General features: G+C 47.5%; 1 protein-coding gene across 2 annotated transcripts; it reads left to right on the forward strand.

Annotated features, from left to right (window-relative positions):
- Positions 1–234: 234 nt before the first annotated feature.
- Positions 235–22653, forward strand: hadhb (hydroxyacyl-CoA dehydrogenase trifunctional multienzyme complex subunit beta). Of its 2 annotated transcripts, none has more exons than XM_045721251.2 (16): positions 235–497; positions 1140–1214; positions 8725–8766; positions 8873–8969; positions 9656–9700; positions 9921–10020; positions 10314–10401; positions 11188–11375; positions 12844–13024; positions 13544–13665; positions 13829–13908; positions 16239–16286; positions 17998–18085; positions 19490–19564; positions 21886–22050; positions 22124–22653. In XM_045721251.2, exons 2-16 carry the CDS (start codon positions 1145–1147, stop codon positions 22157–22159), a joined length of 1425 nt encoding a protein of 474 aa, XP_045577207.1. In that variant the 5' UTR covers positions 235–497; positions 1140–1144; the 3' UTR covers positions 22160–22653. The 2 variants fall into 2 exon arrangements, with proteins under 2 accessions (XP_045577207.1, XP_082833292.1); XM_082977166.1 differs by lacking the exon at positions 16239–16286 and adding an exon at positions 16666–16713.
- The last annotated feature ends 330 nt before the right edge of the window (positions 22654–22983 follow it).

A 22983-nucleotide genomic window follows, 5' to 3' on the forward strand; every position in this document is an offset into this window, starting at 1 on the left:
TATTAAAGTATCTTTATTTTTTTACTGAAGTATGACGATTGGTATTTTTTCTACCACTGCAATTCGCCCTTGCACTCCTGCTAAACAACTATATTTCTAAAAACGTTTTGCAACGGATGAAGTCTCCAAAACGCAATCCACTGTGTTACAGCTTCTGAAACCCAGTCTGTCAGAAGGACCCGTTTACAACTCAGAGAAGAGACGAAAGAGCGCCGTTAAGAAATATATTCATATATTTTCGTTGAATTAATCAAAAGTAAAAAAAAAAAATGTAAATCAATCGTTAGATTTGATAATTTTATCTACAATGAAGGTAAAAATAGGTTTCATACCTCATGAGTTTCTACGTTTTAAATTAGGCTTTTCTTAGGACAGCCAAAACCCTTTCAGGGTCCTGAGAAGACGAGCGGTTTTGTGGTGAGCTTCCGGTTCAGGAACAGACGCCAGAGCGACATAGCGACAGGAGAGCTGTGCCGGGACACAGAGTTAAGTTACAGGTAAACAGCGTTAGTTGCACTAACCAACTTTAAAGCAACACTGGGATACATTTAACTACAACTAATATCAATGTTTACCCAGCCACATGCTGCCAGAAACTGGCAAGACTCGTTTAACTGTCTAGCTACGGAATGTATACTAGCTAGCTAATTAGCCTGCCAGCTAGCTAATTATTCTGCCAGCTAGCTAATTAGCCGTAATCTGTATGTTGTGTGTTTTTTAATGTGATGTTGGGTGGCTGTGAATGAATGCAGTCCCGCTAGCGTTGGTGTGTACAGGGTTAGAGAGAGTCTCTCTGCCCTTGTCATTCTCTGGACGGGGATCTGGGTGAAGGGTCACCGCTGGGTTGGGGGTGGGGCTGGTTGTAAAGTCTAGTAGGTTAAATCCTATACCTCAGTGGTTATCTCTCTGTCATCATAATCTCCATATGTATAACACACAGTAAATCATCATCACATTATAGAAGCTACAGTTAGGAAGTAGCTTTAACCGCAACCTGCGCCATTCTCTGTAGAGGGGCTACTGCGTCACATTCAGGGTATTTTCAACTCCTCGTGTTTTATGGCAGCTGTAGGGCGAAAATACAGGATTACTGCACTTCCTACTCTGTTGATATGGAGCACATTTTTTTGTGTTGACAGATAAAATGGCGTCCATGTTGATGAACTCTCTACGGTGCTGTCCTCCAGTCAACCCTGCTTGGGTTGTACAGTATGGTGAGACACACACACACACACACACACCAACAGGGTTTCAGACAAGTGGCCGGCAGCATTTGAATTGATCAGACTTTTGAGACATTTACCGGACCTATATGCATTAATGCAATTCATGTGAAAACATAATTCTAAACAGCACACCTGCCGCAAGCATGTCCATATGTGACAGATTCAAGCTAGGGTGGGTTGTTAAATATGCGCTATGTAGAAATCGTGCCTCCATTTCCTGGTTGCTAAAATTTTAAAGCTTTGCCTACTTTCAGTTTGTGACAAAACAATCAAGTATATATTGTAGGGAATCATTGTACCATTTAAACGGCTGTGAAATATATTTTACATAACCAAAAATATTGTGTTTGAAGCTGGAGTACAAAACCGAATGTAAAAGATGCCAAAACTAAATGTGAAGGAAAAATCCACCCAAAACCACAAATTCCTATAATTTACAGTGCTACATAACACTAATATGTAATGCAGACAACATACACTACATGACCAAAAGTATGTGGACACCGGCTCATGGGTATTAATATGGACTTGGTCCCCCATTTTACTGCTATAACAGCCTCCGCTCTTCTGGGAAGGCTTTCCACTAGATGTTGGAACATTGCTGCAGGGGGACTTGCTTCCATTCAGCCACAAGAGCATTAGTGAGGTTGGGCACTGATGTTGGGCGATTAGGCCTGGCTCAGAATCGGCGTTCCAATTTATCCCAAAGGTGTTCAATGGGGTTGAGGTCAGGGCTCTGTGCAGGCCAGTCAAGTTCTTCTACAACCATCTCGACAAACCATTTCTGTATTGACCTCGCTTTGTGCACGATGGCATTGTCATGCTGAAACAGGATAAGGCTTTTCCCAAACTGTTGCCACAAAGATTGAAGCACAGAATCATCTAGAATGCCATTGTATGCTGTATCATTAAGATTTCCCTTCACTGGAACGAAGGGGCCCGAACCATGAAAAACAGCCCAGACTGTTATTCCTCCTCCACCAAACTTTACAGTTGGCTCTATGCATTCGGGCAGGTAGCGTTCTCCTGGCATCCGCCAAAACTGTCCGTCGTACTGCCAGATGGTGAAGCGTGATTCATCACTCCAGAGAACGCATTTCCACTGCTCCATAGTCCAATGGCGGTGAGCTTTACACCACTCCAACCGACGCTTGCCATTGCGCCTGGTGATCTGAGCCTTGTGTGTGGCTGCTCTGCCATGGAAACACATTTCACAAAGCTCCCGACGGACAGTTTTTCTGCTGACGTTGCTTCCAGAGGCAGTTTGAAACTCGGTAGTGAGTGTTGCAACCGAGGACAGATGGTTTTTACGCGCTACGTGCTTCAGCGCTCGGTGGTCCTGTTCTGTGAGCTTGTGTGTCCTGTTGCTTCGCTGCTGAGCCGTTGTTGCTCGTAGACGTTTCCACTTCTTCATAATTACAGCCCTTACAGTTGACCGGGAGCAGCTCTAGCGGGGCAGTAATTTGATGACAATCTGACTTGTTGGGAAGGTGGCATCCTATGATGGTGCCACGTTGAAAGTCACTGAGCTCTTCAGTATGGGGCCGTTCTACTGCCAATGTCTGTTTATGGAGGTTCTATGGCTGTGTGCTCGATTTTATACACCACAGGTGTGGCTGAAATAGCTGAATCCACTAATTTGAGGGGGTGACCACATACGGGGGGGGGGGGGGGGGGGGGGGGTTGTTGTGTGTGTATGTATGTATAGTAGTATGTAGTAATATATATATATATTGTAGCTACTCGAACCAACGTGTTAGTAAACCTGCTGTAATCGAGCAGTTACACCGTCGGGCCCCGGTGGCAATAAATTAATAAAACCAAAAGCTTTCCGTGACTTGAAAGAGTTCCGGTGTTGGATAGCCTTAGCCTTAGCCAGCTAGCTAACATAGCATCCCTCTCTGATAGCCTTAGCCAGCTAGCTAACATAGCATCCCTCTCTGATAGCCTTAGCCTTAGCCAGCTAGCTAACATAGCATCCCTCTCTGATAGCCTTAGCCTTAGCCAGCTAGCTAACATAGCATCCCTCTCTGATAGCCTTAGCCTTAGCCAGCTAGCTAACATAGCATCCCTCTCTGATAGCCTTAGCCAGCTAGCTAACATAGCATCCCTCTCTGATAGCCTTAGCCAGCTAGCTAACATAGCATCCCTCTCTGATAGCCTTAGCCAGCTAGCTAACATAGCATCCCTCTCTGATAGCCTTAGCCAGCTAGCTAACATAGCATCCCTCTCTGATAGCCTTAGCCAGCTAGCTAACATAGCATCCCTCTCTGATAGCCTTAGCCAGCTAGCTAACATAGCATCCCTCTCTGATAGCCTTAGCCAGCTAGCTAACATAGCATCCCTCTCTGATAGCCTTAGCCAGCTAGCTAACATAGCATCCCTCTCTGATAGCCTTAGCCAGCTAGCTAACATAGCATCCGTCTCTGATAGCCTTAGCCAGCTAGCTAACATAGCATCCGTCTCTGATAGCCTTAGCCAGCTAGCTAACATAGCATCCGTCTCTGTTTGAACCAGCTAGCTAACATAGCATCCGTCTCTGTTTGAACCAGCTAGCTAACATAGCATCCTTCTCTGATTGAACCAGCTAGGTAACATAGCATCCGTCTCTGTTTGAACCAGCTAGGTAACATAGCATCCGTCTCTGTTTGAACCAGCTAGCTAACATAGCATCCGTCTCTGTTTGAACCAGCTAGCTAACATAGCATCCTTCTCTGATAGCCTTAGCCAGCTAGCTAACATAGCATCCGTCTCTGTTTGAACCAGCTAGCTAACATAGCATCCGTCTCTGTTTGAACCAGCTAGCTAACATAGCATCCTTCTCTGATAGCCTTAGCCAGCTAGCTAACATAGCTAGCTGGTTCAAACAGAGACGGATGCTATGTTAGCTAGCTGGTTCAAACAGAGACGGATGCTATGTTAGCTAGCTGGCTAAGGCTATCAGAGAAGGATGCTATGTTAGCTAGCTGGTTCAAACAGAGACGGATGCTAACATAGCATCCTTCTCTGATAGCCTTAGCCAGCTAGCTAACATAGCATCCGTCTCTGTTTGAACCAGCTAGCTAACATAGCATCCTTCTCTGTTTGAACCAGGTGTTTGAGTAGGCTAAACTAGCTAGCTGCATACAACAACATATAGCTAGCTGTCTCATGCTTCTTCATTTTAAGAAATTAATTTAACTATTGTCTTTCTCTGAGTCAACTGCTCACCTCATTTTATGCACTGCAGTGCTAGCTAGCTGTAGCTTATGCTTTCAGTACTAGAATAATTATCTGATCCTTTGATTGGGTGGACAACATGTCAGTTCATGCTGCAAGAGCTCTTGATAGGTTGGGAGACGTCCTCTGCAAGTTGTCATAATTACTGTGTAAGTCAATGGAAGGGGGTGAGAAACACGAGCCTCCAAGGTTTTCTATTGAGGTCAATATACCCAGAGGAGGACGGGAAAAAGCTGTCCTCCGGCTATACCAATGTGCTACTAGTGTTGTTCAGGCTACTGTAAACCTTCATTGCAAAACTGTTTTAATCAATTATTTGGTGACGTGAATATAATGACTATAGTTTTACCTAAAAAGGATAACTTTTCACGTTTCACTATTTTTGTTTTTATTAAATTCCCTGAGGATGGTCTTCCCTTCGTCCTCTGAGGAGCCTTCACTGGTTTTGTTATAAATCTTTTCTTTTTTTAACTGTTCCACCGCACATGCTTTTTGTTTCAGTGTTAACAAAATGTATTTTACACTTCATTCTTTTTTTACACTTAGCCTGCAGTAACAAACTAATGGAACATGTTTTATTATGCTCATTCAAATATTTACACTTCATTTTAGAGCACTTGTGTCAAACTCATTTCACGGATGGCCGAGTGCCTGCGGGATTTCACTCCTCCGTTTTACTTCATCAATCAAGGTTACTAATTAGTAAGGAACTCCCCCTCACCTGGTTGTCTAGGTCTCAGTGAGGAACGCCCCTCACCTGGTTGTCTAGGTCTCAGTGAGGAACTCCCCTCACCTGGTTGTCTAGGGCTCAGTGAGGAACTCCCCTCACCTGGTTGTCTAGGGCTCAGTAAGGAACTCTCCTCACCTGGTTGTCTAGGTCTCCCCTCACCTGGTTGTCTAGGTCTCAGTAAGGAACTCTCCTCACCTGGTTGTCTAGGTCTCAGTAAGGAACGCCCCTCACCTGGTTGTCTAGGTCTCAGTAAGGAACTCCCCTCACCTGGTTGTCTAGGTCTCAGTAAGGAACGCCCCTCACCTGGTTGTCTAGGGCTCAGTAAGGAACTCTCCTCACCTGGTTGTCTAGGGCTCAGTAAGGAACTCTCCTCACCTGGTTGTCTAGGGCTCAGTAAGGAACTCCCCTCACCTGGTTGTCTAGGTCTCCCCTCACCTGGTTGTCTAGGTCTCAGTAAGGAACGCCCCTCACCTGGTTGTCTAGGTCTCAGTAAGGAACTCCCCTCACCTGGTTGTCTAGGTTACTAATTAGTAAGGAACTCCCCTCACCTGGTTGTCTAGGTCTTAATTGAATGGGAAAAACCAGCAGACACTAAACCCTCCATGGAATGAGTTTGAGACCCCTGCGTTAGACCTTAGTCCAACGAGGCCAGGCTTTTCTAGTTGGATTTATTTATTTAGACTGGTGGCTATCGGTACACCTTGAAGTCTGACTATTTAAATATGCAAATTATAATTTTTGACTCATGGCGCTTTGAGGATGAGATGCTCAGTGTTTGTCTTTTATGATATTTATCTCCTGCTAGTGTGAAATATACATATTTAGGAGTCGGGGACAGGTGGGTTCAAGGTTTTTATTGAAAACCGTCAGATTGACTGTCTTGGTGGTTCTAGTGTTAAGAACATGTTTCAGTCCATCACCGTCCAGAATGTGGTATTATTCCACTCGTAGCCTGCTAGACTCTGTAGCGTTTGCTGTGATAAATGAGATGCATGACGACTAAGGAAAATACACATACTGCAATTTTCATATGACAAAATTACGCAAATTAACCTGTAGAACAGTAAGTATGACAAGGCAGTTGTATTTACATCGACTGGTATTTCAATTTTTCCGGGACAATTTGACCGACTCCAAAAACATTTTTTTCTTCCTTTTTGTTTATTGGCCAAAAGCCGGCTATTACCGGTTAATGGAAACCCTTAAACACACACACACACACACACACACACACACACACACACACACGACTGTGTTGTCTAGGTGACTGTTAGATTGCTGTACAACATTCAGATAGCGTGATCTCACATTACTAGTCTGTCTTTGTACCAAAATCTGTTTTACCTAAATAAATAAATCTTGGTCCACCGAGTCATCTGTTCTCTTGACCAATCGGTTGGTCAACATTTTCAACCCAGTGTTTTTCCATATAGATACTAGATGAAGCTACTAAACTTGTCTGATGCTTTAAGCACTGTGATAACTTAAGACCCACTACTAAAAAGAGAGCCAGACATTTAGCCTAACCAGAAGAGTTCCTGCTGCAGATTCTGCCGTTAATCTCCTGAAGTTGTCGGTAAAAGGCTACACCAGCGGTCAGCAACCCTTTTCCGTTTGGAGCGCCGAGGCAACCCTTTTCCGTTTGGAGCGCCGAGGCAACCCTTTTCCGTTTGGAGCGCCGAGGCAACCCTTTCCGTTTGGAGCGCCGAGGCAACCCTTTCCGTTTGGAGCGCCGAGGCAACCCTTTCCGTTTGGAGCGCCGAGGCAACCCTTTCCGTTTGGAGCGCCGAGGCAACCCTTTCCGTTTGGAGCGCCGAGGCAACCCTTTTCCGTTTGGAGCGCCGAGGCAACCCTTTCCGTTTGGAGCGCCGAGGCAACCCTTTTCCGTTTGGAGCGCCGAGGCAACCCTTTTCCGTTTGGAGCGCCGAGGCAACCCTTTTCCGTTTGGAGCGCCGAGGCAACCCTTTTCCGTTTGGAGCGCCGAGGCAACCCTTTTCCGTTTGGAGCGCCGAGGCAACCCTTTTCCGTTTGGAGCGCCGAGGCAACCCTTTTCCGTTTGGAGCGCCGAGGCAACCCTTTTCCGTTTGGAGCGCCGAGGCAACCCTTTTCCGTTTGGAGCGCCGAGGCAACCCTTTTCCGTTTGGAGCGCCGAGGCAACCCTTTTCCGTTTGGAGCGCCGAGGCAACCCTTTTCCGTTTGGAGCGCCGAGGCAACCCTTTTCCGTTTGGAGCGCCGAGGCAACCCTTTCCGTTTGGAGCGCCGAGGCAACCTTTTCCGTTTGGAGCGCCGAGGCAACCCTTTTCCGTTTGGAGCGCCGAGGCAACCCTTTCCGTTTGGAGCGCCGAGGCAACCCTTTCCGTTTGGAGCGCCGAGGCAACCCTTTCCGTTTGGCGCGCCGTCGGCCAGACCCTTTGCCGTTTGGCGCGCCGACGGCCAGACCCTTTGCCGTTTGGAGCGCCGAGCCAGACCCTTTGCCGTTTGGAGCGCCTGCGGCCAGACCCTTTGCCGTTTGGCGCGCCTGCGGCCAGACCCTTTGCCGTTTGGAGCGCCGAGCCAGACCTTTGCCGTGTCGAAGCCTTCGTATCAGAAAGTCAATGGCGTGTCGGCTTAATCAAGATTCTATGTAGCATTATAATCTATGCGTGGCGGCCTTCGTCCAGAGCTTTGCGTGGCGGCCTTCGTCCAGAGCTTTGCGTGTCGGCCTTCGTCCAGAGCTTTGCGTGGCGGCCTTCGTCCAGAGCTTTGCGTGGCGGCCTTATGTAGACCTAGCCCCACCCACGTCCGTTCCATGCGTGGAAAGGGGTTGGAGTCGAGGGAAAAACTAATGCTACCAAATATAATATTTATTTAATAAATATTTGAATAAAGTGTGTAAAGAAGACGTATTAAACACGTCTGTAAAACCACAACGACGACGTCGACCTACCGAACAAGTTTTCATTAATCTCATCGGTACATCGTACGAAAAACATCAGAGTAATCTTAAATAGGGGCATAATTCATGTTCAAATTCACAACATAACAAACAGGCATTTAACCCTAACCCTAACCCTTTAGGAAATAACGTCTGGAGGATGAGTTTCTCAATCAGAAATAGTATCGGATCCCAAGGTGGGCGTTTTAATAGGCCTACGTTTTCGCTCAAGCCAGTTAGACTAGGACTACTTCTATGCCTAATCAGCTGCGTGTCCTTAAGATTGACAGGAGCGTCTCCAAACGAGACAATGAATAAATTGACAACTGGTAAATGAACCGAAACCTGTTTCTCAGGTGTAGCCTAGGTTGTGTCCACTCCTACGATGGTAAGACTGGAATGATATATTGAAATGCATTAACAGAAATGGCTGTAACCCAAAGAAACATTGTAGTTAAGTGATGGTAATTAACGGTAAATGTAGGTTACTACTACCCTGTGGCCTTCAATGGATTAGTTCTCTCAGACAGGCGTGAATCGTGTGCCATAATTTAAATATGCAATTTTTTTACCCCCCCAAAAAATAGGCTAAATGGCTTCAGCCCTTGTCACTCACTCTGACTGTTTCTCTACAGCGACCCGCTCCCTCAGTGCATCAGTCCAGCTCCATGCCCAGGGTAAGAGTCTACACACACACACACACTTTGAGATCGCTGCCCTGAGCTCGTGATGTCACACACCGCCTACTATATTTTCTTTGTCTCTCTGTGTGTGTGTGTCCAGTCCAGACTAAGAGTAAGAAGACATTGGCTAAACCCGGAGTGAAGAACGTAGTTCTGGTGGAAGGAGTCAGGACACCTTTCCTCCTCTCAGGAACCACGTAAGGCTGGGAGCGTAGGGTTTGGGGGGCTGGGAGCGTAGGGTTTGGGGGGCTGGGAGCGTAGGGTTTGGGGGGGCTGGGAGCGGCGTAGGGTTTGGGGGGGCTGGGAGCGGCGTAGGGTTTGGGGGGGCTGGGAGCGTAGGGTTTGGGGGGGCTGGGAGCGTAGGGTTTGGGGGGGCTGGGAGCGTAGGGTTTGGGGGGCTGGGAGCGGCGTAGGGTTTGGGGGGGCTGGGAGCGGCGTAGGGTTTGGGGGGGCTGGGAGCGGCGTAGGTTTGGGGGGCTGGGAGCGGCGTAGGGTTTGGGGGGCTGGGAGCGGCGGTAGGGTTTGGGGGGGCTGGGAGCGGCGGTAGGGTTTGGGGGGGCTGGGAGCGGCGGTAGGGTTTGGGGGGGCTGGGAGCGGCGTAGGGTTTGGGGGGGCTGGGAGCGGCGTAGGGTTTGGGGGGGCTGGGAGCGGCGGTAGGTTTGGGGGGGCTGGGAGCGGCGGTAGGGTTTGGGGGGGCTGGGAGCGGCGTAGGGTTTGGGGGGGCTGGGAGCGGCGGTAGGGTTTGGGGGGGCTGGGAGCGGCGTAGGGTTTGGGGGGGCTGGGAGCGGCGTAGGGTTTGGGGGGGCTGGGAGCGGCGGTAGGGTTTGGGGGGCGGAAGGGGTTGAGAAATGAGTCTGTGTGTTCAAAATGTGTGTGTTTCCAGATATGCTGATCTGATGCCCCATGACCTTGCCAGAGCAGCGCTACAGTAAGTCATCTCTGTTTTTATACACACCATCTCACCAACGCCTCTTCCCCCATGTGACCTGCTTGTTCTGTGTATGTACTGACATGTGTAATTGATAGATGCTTAACATAAAAAAAATGGATGTAATGGTTTTTTTTCCTTCCTGTTAGTCGTTAGACCCCGGTAAGACTAGCTGCCGCTAATGGGGATCCTAATAAATCTCACTGGGGTGTCTGTGTAGGGGTCTGCTGCATAAAACCAGTCTCCCTAAGGATGCAGTAGATTACATCATCTATGGAACCGTCATCCAGGAGGTGAAGACCAGCAACGTGGCTAGAGAGGTACACACACACACACACACACACACCACACACCACACACACACCACACACACCACACACACACACCACACACCACACACCACACACACCACCCACACACCACACACACACACACACACACCACCACACCACACACACACACACACCACACCACACACCCCACACACCACACCACACACCCCACACACACACACACACACACCACACACCACACACCACACACACCACACACACACACCCCACCCCCCCCTTCCCTGTCACATGTATTCAGAGTGATTGTGTGTGTTTTCCAGGCTTCCTTGGGAGCGGGCTTCTCTGATAAGATCCCATCTCACACCGTTACCATGGCCTGCATCTCCTCCAACGTCGCTATGACAACAGGTACCGGTCTGTAATGAGGGCCACAGGTACCGGTCTGTCGGTAATGAGGGCCACAGGTACCGGTCTGTCGGTAATGAGGGCCACAGGTACCGGTCTGTCTGTAATGAGGGCCACAGGTACCGGTCTGTCTGTAATGAGGGCCACAGGTACCGGTCTGTCTGTAATGAGGGCCACAGGTACCGGTCTGTCTGTAATGAGGGCCACAGGTACCGGTCGGTCTGTAATGAGGGCCACAGGTACCGGTCGGTCTGTAATGAGGGCCACAGGTACCGGTCGGTCTGTAATGAGGGCCACAGGTACCGGTCGGTCTGTAATGAGGGCCACAGGTACCGGTCGGTCGGTAATGAGGGCCACAGGTACCGGTCGGTCGGTAATGAGGGCCACAGGTACCGGTCGGTCGGTAATGAGAGCCACAGGTACCGGCCGGTCTGTAATGAGGGCCACAGGGACCGGCCGGTCTGTAATGAGGGCCACAGGGACCGGCCGGTTGGTAATGAGGGCCACAGGGACTGGCCGGTCGGTAATGAGGGCCACAGGTACCGGCCGGTCTGTAATGAGGGCCACAGGTACCGGCCGGTCTGTAATGAGGGCCACAGGTACCGGTCGGTCTGTAATGAGGGCCACAGGGACCGGCCGGTCGGTAATATAGTAGCTGTGTGTGTGTGTGTGTGTGGGGCTGATCACATCGGGCCAGTGTGATGCTATAGTAACTGTGTGTGTGTGTGTGTGTGTGGGGCTGATCACATCGGGCCAGTGTGATGCTATAGTAACTGTGTGTGTGTGTAGGTGTGGGGCTGATCACATCGGGCCAGTGTGATACCATAGTGGCTGGAGGGGTGGAGTTTATGTCGGACGTTCCTATTCGTCACAGCAGGAAGATGAGGAAGACCATGTTGGCTCTGAACAGAGCGAAGACCCTCGGCCAGCGCCTCAGCCTTATCGGCTCTATCAGGATGGCTCATCTCACACCTGAGGTGTGTCTTATGTATATCACGTGTTTACAACTTCAGGAAATTCATTTGTGTGTTTTTCCAGAGCCTTCTGAAAGTATTCAGACCCTTTGACTTTCTCCACATTTTGTTACGTTAAAGCCTTAATCTAAAATGGATGAAATAAATAAAAAATCCTCAGCGATCTACACTCGATGCCCCATCATGACGTCGCAATGCCCCATCATAACAAGGCGTGAACAGGTTGACGTTTCTGTAAATGTATTAAAAATTAAAACAGATCCTTATTTACGTAAGTATTCAGACTGTTTGCTATGAGACTTGAGCTTCAGTGCATCCTGTTTCCATTCATCATCCTTGAGATATTTCTACAACTTGATTGGAGTCCAACTGTGGTAAATTCAACTGATTTGGAAAGGCACACACCTGTCTTTATAAGGTCCCACAGTTGACAGTGCATGTCAGCGCAAAAACCAAGCTATGAGGTCGAAGGAATTGTCCGTAGAGCTCCGAGACAGGATTGTGTCGAGGCACAGATCTGGGGAAGGGTACCAAACATGTCTGCAGCATTGAAGGTCCCCAAGAACACAGTGGCCTCCGTCGCTCTTTAATGGAAGAAGTTTGGGATCATCAAGGCTCAGGGAGGTGACCAAGAACCCGATGGTCACTCTGACAGAGCTCCAGAGTTCCTCTGTGGAGATGGGAGAACCTTCCAGAAGGACAACCATCTTTGCAGCACTCCACCAATCAGGCCTTTCTGGTAGCGTGGCCAGACGGAAGCCAATCCTCAGTAAAAGGCACATGACAGCCCGCTTGGATCACGAGGACCAAGATTCTATGGTCTGATGAAACTAAGATTGAACTCTTCGTCCTGAATGCCAAGCGTCACATCTGGAGGAAACCTGGCACCATCCCTACGGTGAAGCATGGTGGTGGCAGCATCATGCTGTGGGGATGTTTTTAAGCGGCAGGGACTGGGAGACTAGTCAGGATCGAGGGAAAGATGAACGGAGCAAAGTACAGAGATCCTTGATGAAAACCTGCTCCAGAGCACTCAGGACCTCAGACTGGGGTGAAGGTTCACCTTCCAACAGGACAACGACCCTAAGCACACAGCCAAGACAATGCAGGATTGACTTGAACCCGATCGAACATCTCTGGAGAGACCTGAAAATAGCTGTACAGCAACGCTCCCCATCCAACCTGACAGAGCTTGAGAGGATCTGCAGAGAAGAATGGGAGAAACTCCACAAATACAGGTGTGCTAAGCTTGTAGCGTCATACCCAAGAAGACTCGATTCTGTAATCGCTGCCTCAACAAATTACTGGGTGAAGGGTCTGAATACTTACGTAAATGTGATTTCAGTTTTGTAGTTTTTATAAATTATATTTTTTTAAGGCTGTATCTTAACAAAGTGGAAAAAGTCAAGGGGTTTGAATACTTCCCTTAGGCCCTGTATAGTGCATTTATATTATGTGTGTGTGTGTTTAGCTGCCTGCGGTAGCAGAGTTTTCCACGGCAGAGACGATGGGTCACAGTGCAGACCGTCTGGCGGCGGCATTCGGAGTGACTCGGCTGGAACAGGATGAGTTCGCGCTACGATCACACACGCTCGCCAAACGGGCCCAGGATGCAGGGTTCCTCAGTGACGTCATCAGCTTCAAGGTGCCAGGTAACCATGTTGAAGCATGGTGGTTTTAGGGTGTTGGAGAGACTAGTGACCAGCGGGTTAGTTAGTTGAGTTTTAGACTAGTGACCAGATGGTTAGTTAGTTGAGTTTTAGACTAGTGACCAGATGGTTAGTTAGTTGAGTTTTAGACTAGTGACCAGATGGTTAGTTAGTTGAGTTTTAGACTAGTGACCAGCGGGTTAGTTAGTCCATCATGCCAGTGGTTACCAAACTGGGGCATGTTAAAATGCACATGGTGGGAGGGGGTGTTTCCCAATGATGGACCGGGGGGTCCCAATGGCCAATGGGGGACCGGGGGGGGGTCCCAATGGGGGACCGGGGGGGGTCCCAATGGGGGACCGGGGGGGGTCCCAATGGGGGACCGGGGGGGGTCCCAATGGGGGACCGGGGGACCGAAGTGAAAACGTTTGGCAAATTCTGCATTAAACAGAGCATTCTATGATGATCACAAATGTTGACGTGTGTGTGTGTGTGTGTGTGTGTGTGTGTGTGTGTGTGTAGGTCGTGACATGGTTGCCAAGGACAACGGGATCCGTCCATCCTCCATGGAACAGCTGGCCAAACTGAAACCTGCTTTTATCAAACCTCATGGCACTGTTACTGCTGCTAACTCGTCCTTTCTGGTACACACACACACACACACACACACACACACACACACACACACACACACACACACACACACACAGACACAGACACACACACACATATATATATATATATACACACACAGAGAAGTCTGGTACTCAACACCTCAAATGACTGAGTTTCCATTGTGTTCCTCAGACCGACGGTGCATCAGCTGTCCTCATCATGTCAGAAGAGAAAGCCCTGGCCATGGGATACAAGCCCAAAGCCTACCTCAGGTACTGATATACTGTATTAGTACTCTTATACTACACTACACTATACTACACTATACTATACTATACTATACTACACTACACTATACTACACTATACTACACTATACTATACTACACTACACTATACTACACTATACTACACTATACTACACTATACTATACTAGACTATACTAGACTATACTAGACTAGACTATACTACACTACACTACACTATACTAGACTATACTACACTATACTATACTATACTATACTAGACTATACTACACTATACTACACTATACTACACTATACTACACTATACTACACTATACTACACTATACCACACTACACTATACCATACTATACTATACCATACTACACTACACTATACTACACTATACTACACTATACCACACTACACTATACCATACTATACTATACTACACTACACTATACTATACTATACTATACTATACTATACTAGACTATACTACACTAGACTACACTAGACTATACTACACTACACTAGACTACACTATACTACACTACACTATACTAGACTATACTAGACTATACTACACTACACTACACTACACTACACTATACTATACTACACTATACTATACTACACTATACTATACTACACTATACTATACTACACTATACTACACTATACTAGACTATACTACACTACACTATACTACACTACACTATACTACACTACACTATACTACACTATACTACACTACACTATACTACACTATACTACACTATACTAGACTATACTACACTATACTACACTACACTATACTATACTACACTACACTATACTATACTACACTATACTATACTACACTATACTACACTACACTATACTGGACTATACTAGACTATACTACACTACACTATACTACACTACACTATACCACACTACACTATACTACACTATACTACACTATACTACACTATACTACACTATACTACACTATACTACACTACACTATACTAGACTATACTAGACTATACTACACTACACTATACTATACTACACTACACTATACTACACTATACTACACTATACTACACTATACTATACTACACTATACTACACTACGCTATACTACACTATACTACACTATACTACACTATACTACACTATACTAGACTATACTACACTATACTAGACTATACTACACTACACTATACTGCACTATACTGCACTATACTATACTACACTATACTAGACTATACTAGGCTACACTATACTACACTATACTATACTACACTATACTACACTATACTACACTATACTATACTACACTATACTACACTACACTATACTACACTATACTACACTATACTACACTATACTAGACTATACTATAATACACTATACTAGACTATACTATACCACACTATACTAGACTATACTAGACTATACTACACTATACTACACTATACTACACTATACTACACTATACTATACTAGACTATACTAGACTACACTATACTACGCTATACTACACTAGACTATACTATACTACACTGCACTATACTACACTATACTACACTATACTAGACTATACTAGACTATACTACACTGCACTATACTACACTATACTACACTATACTAGACTATACTATACTATATAAAAGTATCTGCAGTGTCGTCGTGTGTCGTTTATCTGCTGTGTGTGTGTGGTGTTTATCTGCTGTGTGTGTGGTGTTTATCTGCTGTGTGTGTGGTGTTTATCTGCTGTGTGTGTGGTGTTTATCTGCTGTGTGTGTGTGGTGTTTATCTGCTGTGTGTGTGGTGTTTATCTGCTGTGTGTGTGGTGTTTATCTGCTGTGTGTGTGTGGTGTTTATCTGCTGTGTGTGTGTGGTGTTTATCTGCTGTGTGTGTGTGGTGTTTATCTGCTGTGTGTGTGGTGTTTATCTGCTGTGTGTGTGTGGTGTGTTATCTGCTGTGTGTGTGTGTGGTGTTTATCTGCTGTGTGTGTGTGTGTGGTGTTTATCTGCTGTGTGTGTGGTGTGTTTATCTGCTGTGTGTGTGTGGTGGTGTTTATCTGCTGTGTGTGTGTGGTGTGTTTATCTGCTGTGTGTGTGTGGTGTGTTTATCTGCTGTGTGTGTGTGGTGTGTTTATCTGCTGTGTGTGTGTGGTGTGTTTATCTGCTGTGTGTGTGTGGTGTGTTTATCTGCTGTGTGTGTGTGTGTGTGTTTATCTGCTGTGTGTGTGTGGTGTGTTTATCTGCTGTGTGTGTGTGGTGTGTTTATCTGCTCTGTGTGTGTGTGGTGTTTATCTGCTCTGTGTGTGTGTGGTGTTTATCTGCTCTGTGTGTGTTCTACAGAGACTTTGTGTTCGTGTCTCAGGACCCCAAAGACCAGCTGCTGCTTGGGTGAGTAGACCTTTAACCTTTAACCCGGCTACAGTAGACCTTTAACCCGGCTACAGTAGACCTTTAACCCGGCTACAGTAGACCTTTAACCCGGCTACAGTAGACCTTTAACCCGGCTACAGTAGACCTTTAACCCGGCTACAGTAGACCTTTAACCCGGCTACAGTAGACCTTTAACCCGGCTACAGTAGACCTTTAACCCGGCTACAGTAGACCTTTAACCCGGCTACAGTAGACCTTTAACCCGGCTACAGTAGACCTTTAACCCGGCTACAGTAGACCTTTAACGCTCGTGCTGTACAGTAGACCTTTAACCCGGCTACAGTAGTACCTTTAACCCGGCTACAGTAGGTGTTTATCTGCTGTGTGTGTTCTACAGAGACTTTGTGTTCGTGTCTCAGGACCCCAAAGACCAGCTGCTGCTTGGGTGAGTAGACCTTTAACCCGGCTACAGTAGACCTTTAACCCGGCCCTACAGTAGACCTTTAACCCGGCCCTACAGTAGACCTTTAACCCGGCCCTACAGTAGACCTTTAACCCGGCCCTACAGTAGACCTTTAACCCGGCCCTACAGTAGACCTTTAACCCGGCCCTACAGTAGACCTTTAACCCGGCCCTACAGTAGACCTTTAACCCGGCCCTACAGTAGACCTTTAACCCGGCCCTACAGTAGACCTTTAACCCGGCCCTACAGTAGACCTTTAACCCGGCCCTACAGTAGACCTTTAACCCGGCTACAGTAGACCTTTAACCCGGCTACAGTAGACCTTTAACCCGGCCCTACAGTAGACCTTTAACCCGGCTACAGTAGACCTTTAACCCGGCTACAGTAGACCTTTAACCCGGCTACAGTAGACCTTTAACCCGGCTACAGTAGACCTTTAACCCGGCTACAGTAGACCTTTAACCCGGCTACAGTAGACCTTTAACCCGGCTACAGTAGACCTTTAACCCGGCTACAGTAGACCTTTAACCCGGCCCTACAGTAGACCTTTAACCCGGCCCTACAGTAGACCTTTAACCCGGCCCTACAGTAGACCTTTAACCCGGCCCTACAGTAGACCTTTAACCCGGCCCTACAGTAGACCTTAACCCGGCTACAGTAGACCTTTAACCCGGCCCTACAGTAGACCTTTAACCTTTAACCCGGCCCTACAGTAGACCTTTAACCCGGCTACAGTAGACCTTTAACCCGGCTACAGTAGAACTTTAACCCGGCTACAGTAGACCTTTAACCCGGCCCTACAGTAGACCTTTAACCTTTAACCCGGCCCTACAGTAGACCTTTAACCCGGCCCTACAGTAGACCTTTAACCCGGCCCCGGCCCTACAGTAGACCTTTAACCCGGCCCTACAGTAGACCTTTAACCCGGCCCTACAGTAGACCTTTAACCCGGCCCTACAGTAGACCTTTAACCCGGCCCTACAGTAGACCTTTACCCGGCCCTACAGTAGACCTTTAACCCGGCCCTACAGTAGACCTTTAACCCGGCCCTACAGTAGACCTTTAACCCGGCCCTACAGTAGACCTTTAACCCGGCCCTACAGTAGACCTTTAACCCGGCCCTACAGTAGACCTTTAACCCGGCCCTACAGTAGACCTTTAACCCGGCCCTACAGTAGACCTTTAACCCGGCTGTAGCAGCTCTATGGTCTATATAACCTTAGAAGAGGTTAATGACGAGGTCATGAGTTTGTTTCTCCTCTTCAGGCCCACATATGGAACCCCGAAAGTTCTGGCACGTGCCGGGTTGACTATGGATGACATCGACGTCTTCGAGTTCCACGAGGCCTTTGCCGTGAGTTGCTCAGTCACGTGTGTGTGTGTGTGTGTGTGTGTGTGTGTGTGTGTGTGTGTGTTCGTTCTACATGTTGGATCTCCTTTGTGGAGCTCAGTATAAGTTCTACATCCTTCTGGTTCCTCAGTGTCCACATCACTAAGGACTTGACATGGTCCCCGCACACCGACTCAGTCATGAAGATGGCAGCGCCTCTTCTCCCTTCGGGAGGTTAAAGATTTAGCATGGACCCTCAGATCCTCCAGCTGCATCACCCCTTGGTATGGCAAATGCACCGGTCCTGAATGGCAGGAACCTCAACCCCAGTGATGTACTGGGCCGTTCGCACTACCCTCTGTAGCGCCTTACGGTCAGATGCTGAGAGTTGCCGGCTGGTCTGAAATGTCCTCTGGTCTGATTAAACAAAAGTAGAACTGTTTGGCCATAATGACCATCGTTATGTTTGGAGGAAACGGGGAGGTTTGCAAGCCGAAGAACACCATCCAACCGTGAAGCACGGGGGTGGCAGCATCATGTTGTGGGGGTGCTTTGCTGCAGGAGGGACTGGTGCACTTCACAAAATAGATGGCATCATGAGGGAGGAAAATTATGTGGATATATTGAAGCAACATCTCAAGACATCAGTCAGGAAGTTAAAGCTTGGTCACAAATGGGTCTTCCAAATGGACAATGACCCCAAGCATACTTCCAAAGTTGTGGAAAAATGGCTTAAGGACAACAAAGTCAAGGTTTTGGAGTGGCCATCACAAAGCCCTGACCTCAATCCTATAGAAAATGTCTGGGCAGAACTGAAAAAGTGTGTGCGAGCAAGGAGGCCTACAAACCTGACTCAGTTACACCAGCTCTGTCAGGAGGAATGGGCCAAAAATTCACCCAACTTATTGTGGGAAGCTTGTGGAAGGCTACCCAAAACGTTTGATCCAAGTTAAACAATTTAAAGGCAATGCTACCAAATACTAATTGAGTGTATGTAAACTTCTGACCCACTGGGAATGTGATGAAATAAATAAAAGCTGAAATAAATCATTCTCTCTACTATTATTCTGACATTTCACATTCTTAAAGTAAAGTGGTGATCCTAACTGACCTAAGATGGAATTTTTACACGCATTAATGAAACGGAGTTTAAATGTATTTGTCTACTTCCCACTTCAACTGTAGCTCCATTCTTGTGTATTTTTATTGTTGAACTCTGCACCTAAAAGTTCTGTTAAGTCTGCATGAGTTGAATTCGGTGTGTGTGTGTGATAAATGAAATTAGATTAGATTTAAATGTATTAGTTTTGACTGATTGTGCGATATTGAGGAAGATTAAACTGTTCTGTTCTATACAGGACTCGGTGTTTCCTCTCTATCTATAGTAACACTGCTCGTGTGTGTGTGTGTGTGTGTGTGTGTTAACAGGGCCAGATCATGGCTAACCTGAAAGCGTTGGATTCAGACTGGTTTGCACAGACCTACATGGGACGGAAGGCTAAGGTAAAATATGAACTATCTAAACTCAGCAAAACAAGACCATCCTCATAATCACGTACTACATATATCTGCAGCACGGCATTGCTTTCTCTCTCCGCTGTGTTTTCATCTTGCTAGCTGTCGCTCAAATGGCAGGCGGCTGGAACTCTTAATTGCTAAGGTGTTTGCTCACATGGTGAAAATGCAGGAAAAATTGTGCTGCACAGCTTCAAGAGAAGTTGGCCACGAAATATCTAGTTTGAAACCAATTGAGGTAAGAGTAATTTTGCTCATAGATTATGAATGACACATCCAGCCCAAAGCGGGAGGGTTAAAAAAATGCATAGTTGCCGAACTTCCAGAGTCTTTAAGAGAAGAGATCAAAACTGGAACAAAGCACTCCACCCTTTTCTCTGCATGTTAGGGGCCGAATGTCCCCTCCACCTCCAAAATTCAAAAGATGAGAACACCTGTGAAATGGGGGGACCTGTTCGTTATGTCACGACTAACCCTGTGAAATGGGGATCCTGTTCGTTATGTCACGACTAACCCTGTGAAATGGGGGACCTGTTCGTTATGTCACGACTAACCCTGTGAAATGGGGGACCTGTTCGTTATGTCACGACTAACCCTGTGAAATGGGGATCCTGTTCGTTATGTCACGACTAACCCTGTGAAATGGGGATCCTGTTCGTTATGTCACGACTAACCCTGTGAAATGGGGGACCTGTTCGTTATGTCACGACTAACCCTGTGAAATGGGGATCCTGTTCGTTATGTCACGACTAACCCTGTGAAATGGGGGACCTGTTCGTTATGTCACGACTAACCCTGTGAAATGGGGATCCTGTTCGTTATGTCACGACTAACCCTGTGAAATGGGGGACCTGTTCGTTATGTCACGACTAACCCTGTGAAATGGGGGACCTGTTCGTTATGTCACGACTAACCCTGTGAAATGGGGATCCTGTTCGTTATGTCACGACTAACCCTGTGAAATGGGGGACCTGTTCGTTATGTCACGACTAACCCTGTGAAATGGGGGATCCTGTTCGTTATGTCACGACTAACCCTGTGAAATGGGGATCCTGTTCGTTATGTCACGACTAACCCTGTGAAATGGGGGGATCCTGTTCGTTATGTCACGACTAACCCTGTGAAATGGGGATCCTGTTCGTTATGTCACGACTAACCCTGTGAAATGGGGATCCTGTTCGTTATGTCACGACTAACCCTGTGAAATGGGGATCCTGTTCGTTATGTCACGACTAACCCTGTGAAATGGGGATCCTGTTCGTTATGTCACGACTAACCCTGTGAAATGGTGACCTCAAATCAAATTTATTTATATAGCCCTTCGTACATCAGCTGAAATCTCAAAGTGCTGTACAGAAACCCAGCCTAAAACCCCAAACAGCAAGCAATGCAGGTGTAGAAGCACGGTGGCTAGGAAAAACTCCCTAGGAAAAACTCCCTAGAAAGGCAAAAAACCTAGGAAGAAACCTAGAGAGGAACCAGGCTATGAGGGGTGGCCAGTCCTCTACTGGCTGTACTGGGTAGAGAGGAACCAGGCTATGAGGGGTGACCAGTCCTCTACTGGCTGTACTGGGTAGAGAGGAACCAGGCTATGAGGGGTGGCCAGTCCTCTACTGGCTGTACTGGGTAGAGAGGAACCAGGCTATGAGGGGTGACCAGTCCTCTACTGGCTGTACTGGGTAGAGAGGAACCAGGCTATGAGGGGTGACCAGTCCTCTACTGGCTGTACTGGGTAGAGAGGAACCAGGCTCTGAGGGGTGGTCAGTCCTCTACTGGCTGTACTGGGTAGAGAGGAACCAGGCTATGAGGGGTGACCAGTCCTCTACTGGCTGTACTGGGTAGAGAGGAACCAGGCTCTGAGGGGTGACCAGTCCTCTACTGGCTGTACTGGGTAGAGAGGAACCAGGCTCTGAGGGGTGACCAGTCCTCTACTGGCTGTACTGGGTAGACCAGAGTAACCAGGCTATGAGGGGTGGCCAGTCCTCTTCTGGCTGTACTGGGTAGAGAGGAACCAGGCTATGAGGGGTGACCAGTCCTCTACTGGCTGTACTGGGTAGAGAGGAACCAGGCTATGAGGGGTGACCAGTCCTCTACTGGCTGTACTGGGTAGAGAGGAACCAGGCTATGAGGGGTGGCCAGTCCTCTTCTGGCTGTGTACCGGGTGCAGATTATAACAGAACATGGCCAAGATGTTAAAATATTCATAAATGACCAGCATGGTCAGATAATAATAATCACAGTAGTTGTCGAGGCAACAAGCACGTCCGGTGACCTGTTCCTTTCCCCAACTCTGCTGACTGTGTGTTTAGGTGGGCGCCCCTGCCATGGAGAAGTTTAACCTGTGGGGGGGCAGTCTGTCCCTCGGCCATCCGTTTGGCGCCACCGGCTGCCGCCTGGTAACCACGGTAGCACACCGCCTGCAGAAGGAAGGGGGCCAGTATGGACTGGTGGCTGCATGCGCTGCGGGCGGACAGGTAAAACACGCTTCCAGTTAATTCAGTGTAACGGACAGTAAAGTCATCTTACCGTGTGTGTGTGTGTTTTCAGGGCCATGCCATGGTGATCGAAGCATACCCACAGTAGAACAGGATTCTGGGAGGAGGATTCAGCAGAAGACTGTGTGCACATATACACACAGAGTGGAATAACCACCCACATTATCAGACTGTACATTCTAACACCACTTTGCCTGGTTGCATTAGGGCATGCGTTTTGTGTGGAGGAGAGTGTAAATTTAGAGCAGAGTTTTGGTTGCCTTGCTGTCAGGGTGCACCGCAGCAGTAGCCTTCACACAGACAGGAATGTAACAGTGGGGCTTTCTCCATAGTCTGTGGCCTCCTCATTTCCTCTCCTCGTGAAAGGAAATTCTTAGTCGGTAGTTGTCCACCGTGATGCCATCAGCTGTGTTCATATCAGGGCAGATGGAGGAGGAGGTGGAGGAGGTGGAGGAGGAGGAGATGCCATTACTCTTGAGATGCACCCTGATCCGATCATTCAGATGTTTATACTCTGTCTTTTGGTTTACTTACAAATGAATGTGTTACTACAATGATTTAATTAAAAAACAATAGAACTACCCTACAGCTTCCCATAATGGATTAGTCATTTATTTTCTGTCTTTCTAAAATTGTAACCTCCATTACCATGGGATAGTTTGAAATCTAAAGCAACATTTTTCTTCAGAGAAACTTGTGCTGTAACTAGCCTAAAGCTACTGTTATGGTTAGCAGCTGTCTGTGTTGATCTGAGGAATGGTATCCACACGTTTCCTGTGCTACACATGCATCATGAGCTCTCCTTTCTGGGATGGCTACAACGCCTTCCCATCGGTAAATCAGATCACGCCTCCATTCTGCTCCTCCCACCTATAGGCAGAAACTTTAACAGGAAGCACCTGTGCAATGGGC

This window comes from Salmo salar, chromosome 06, assembly GCF_965601325.2.
Source record: "Salmo salar chromosome 06, fSalSal1, whole genome shotgun sequence".
Lineage (NCBI taxonomy): Eukaryota > Metazoa > Chordata > Actinopteri > Salmoniformes > Salmonidae > Salmo > Salmo salar.

Excerpts from the sequence above, each read along its gene's own strand:
- hadhb (XM_045721251.2), top strand. The coding sequence starts at position 1,145 with ATGGCGTCCATGTTGATGAACTCTCTACGGTGCTGTCCTCCAGTCAAC. Across the intron at positions 10,402-11,187 it reads CAACGTCGCTATGACAACAG|GTGTGGGGCTGATCACATCG; the intron begins GTACCGGTCTGT and ends GTGTGTGTGTAG. Across the intron at positions 16,287-17,997 it reads AAAGACCAGCTGCTGCTTGG|GCCCACATATGGAACCCCGA; the intron begins GTGAGTAGACCT and ends TCTCCTCTTCAG.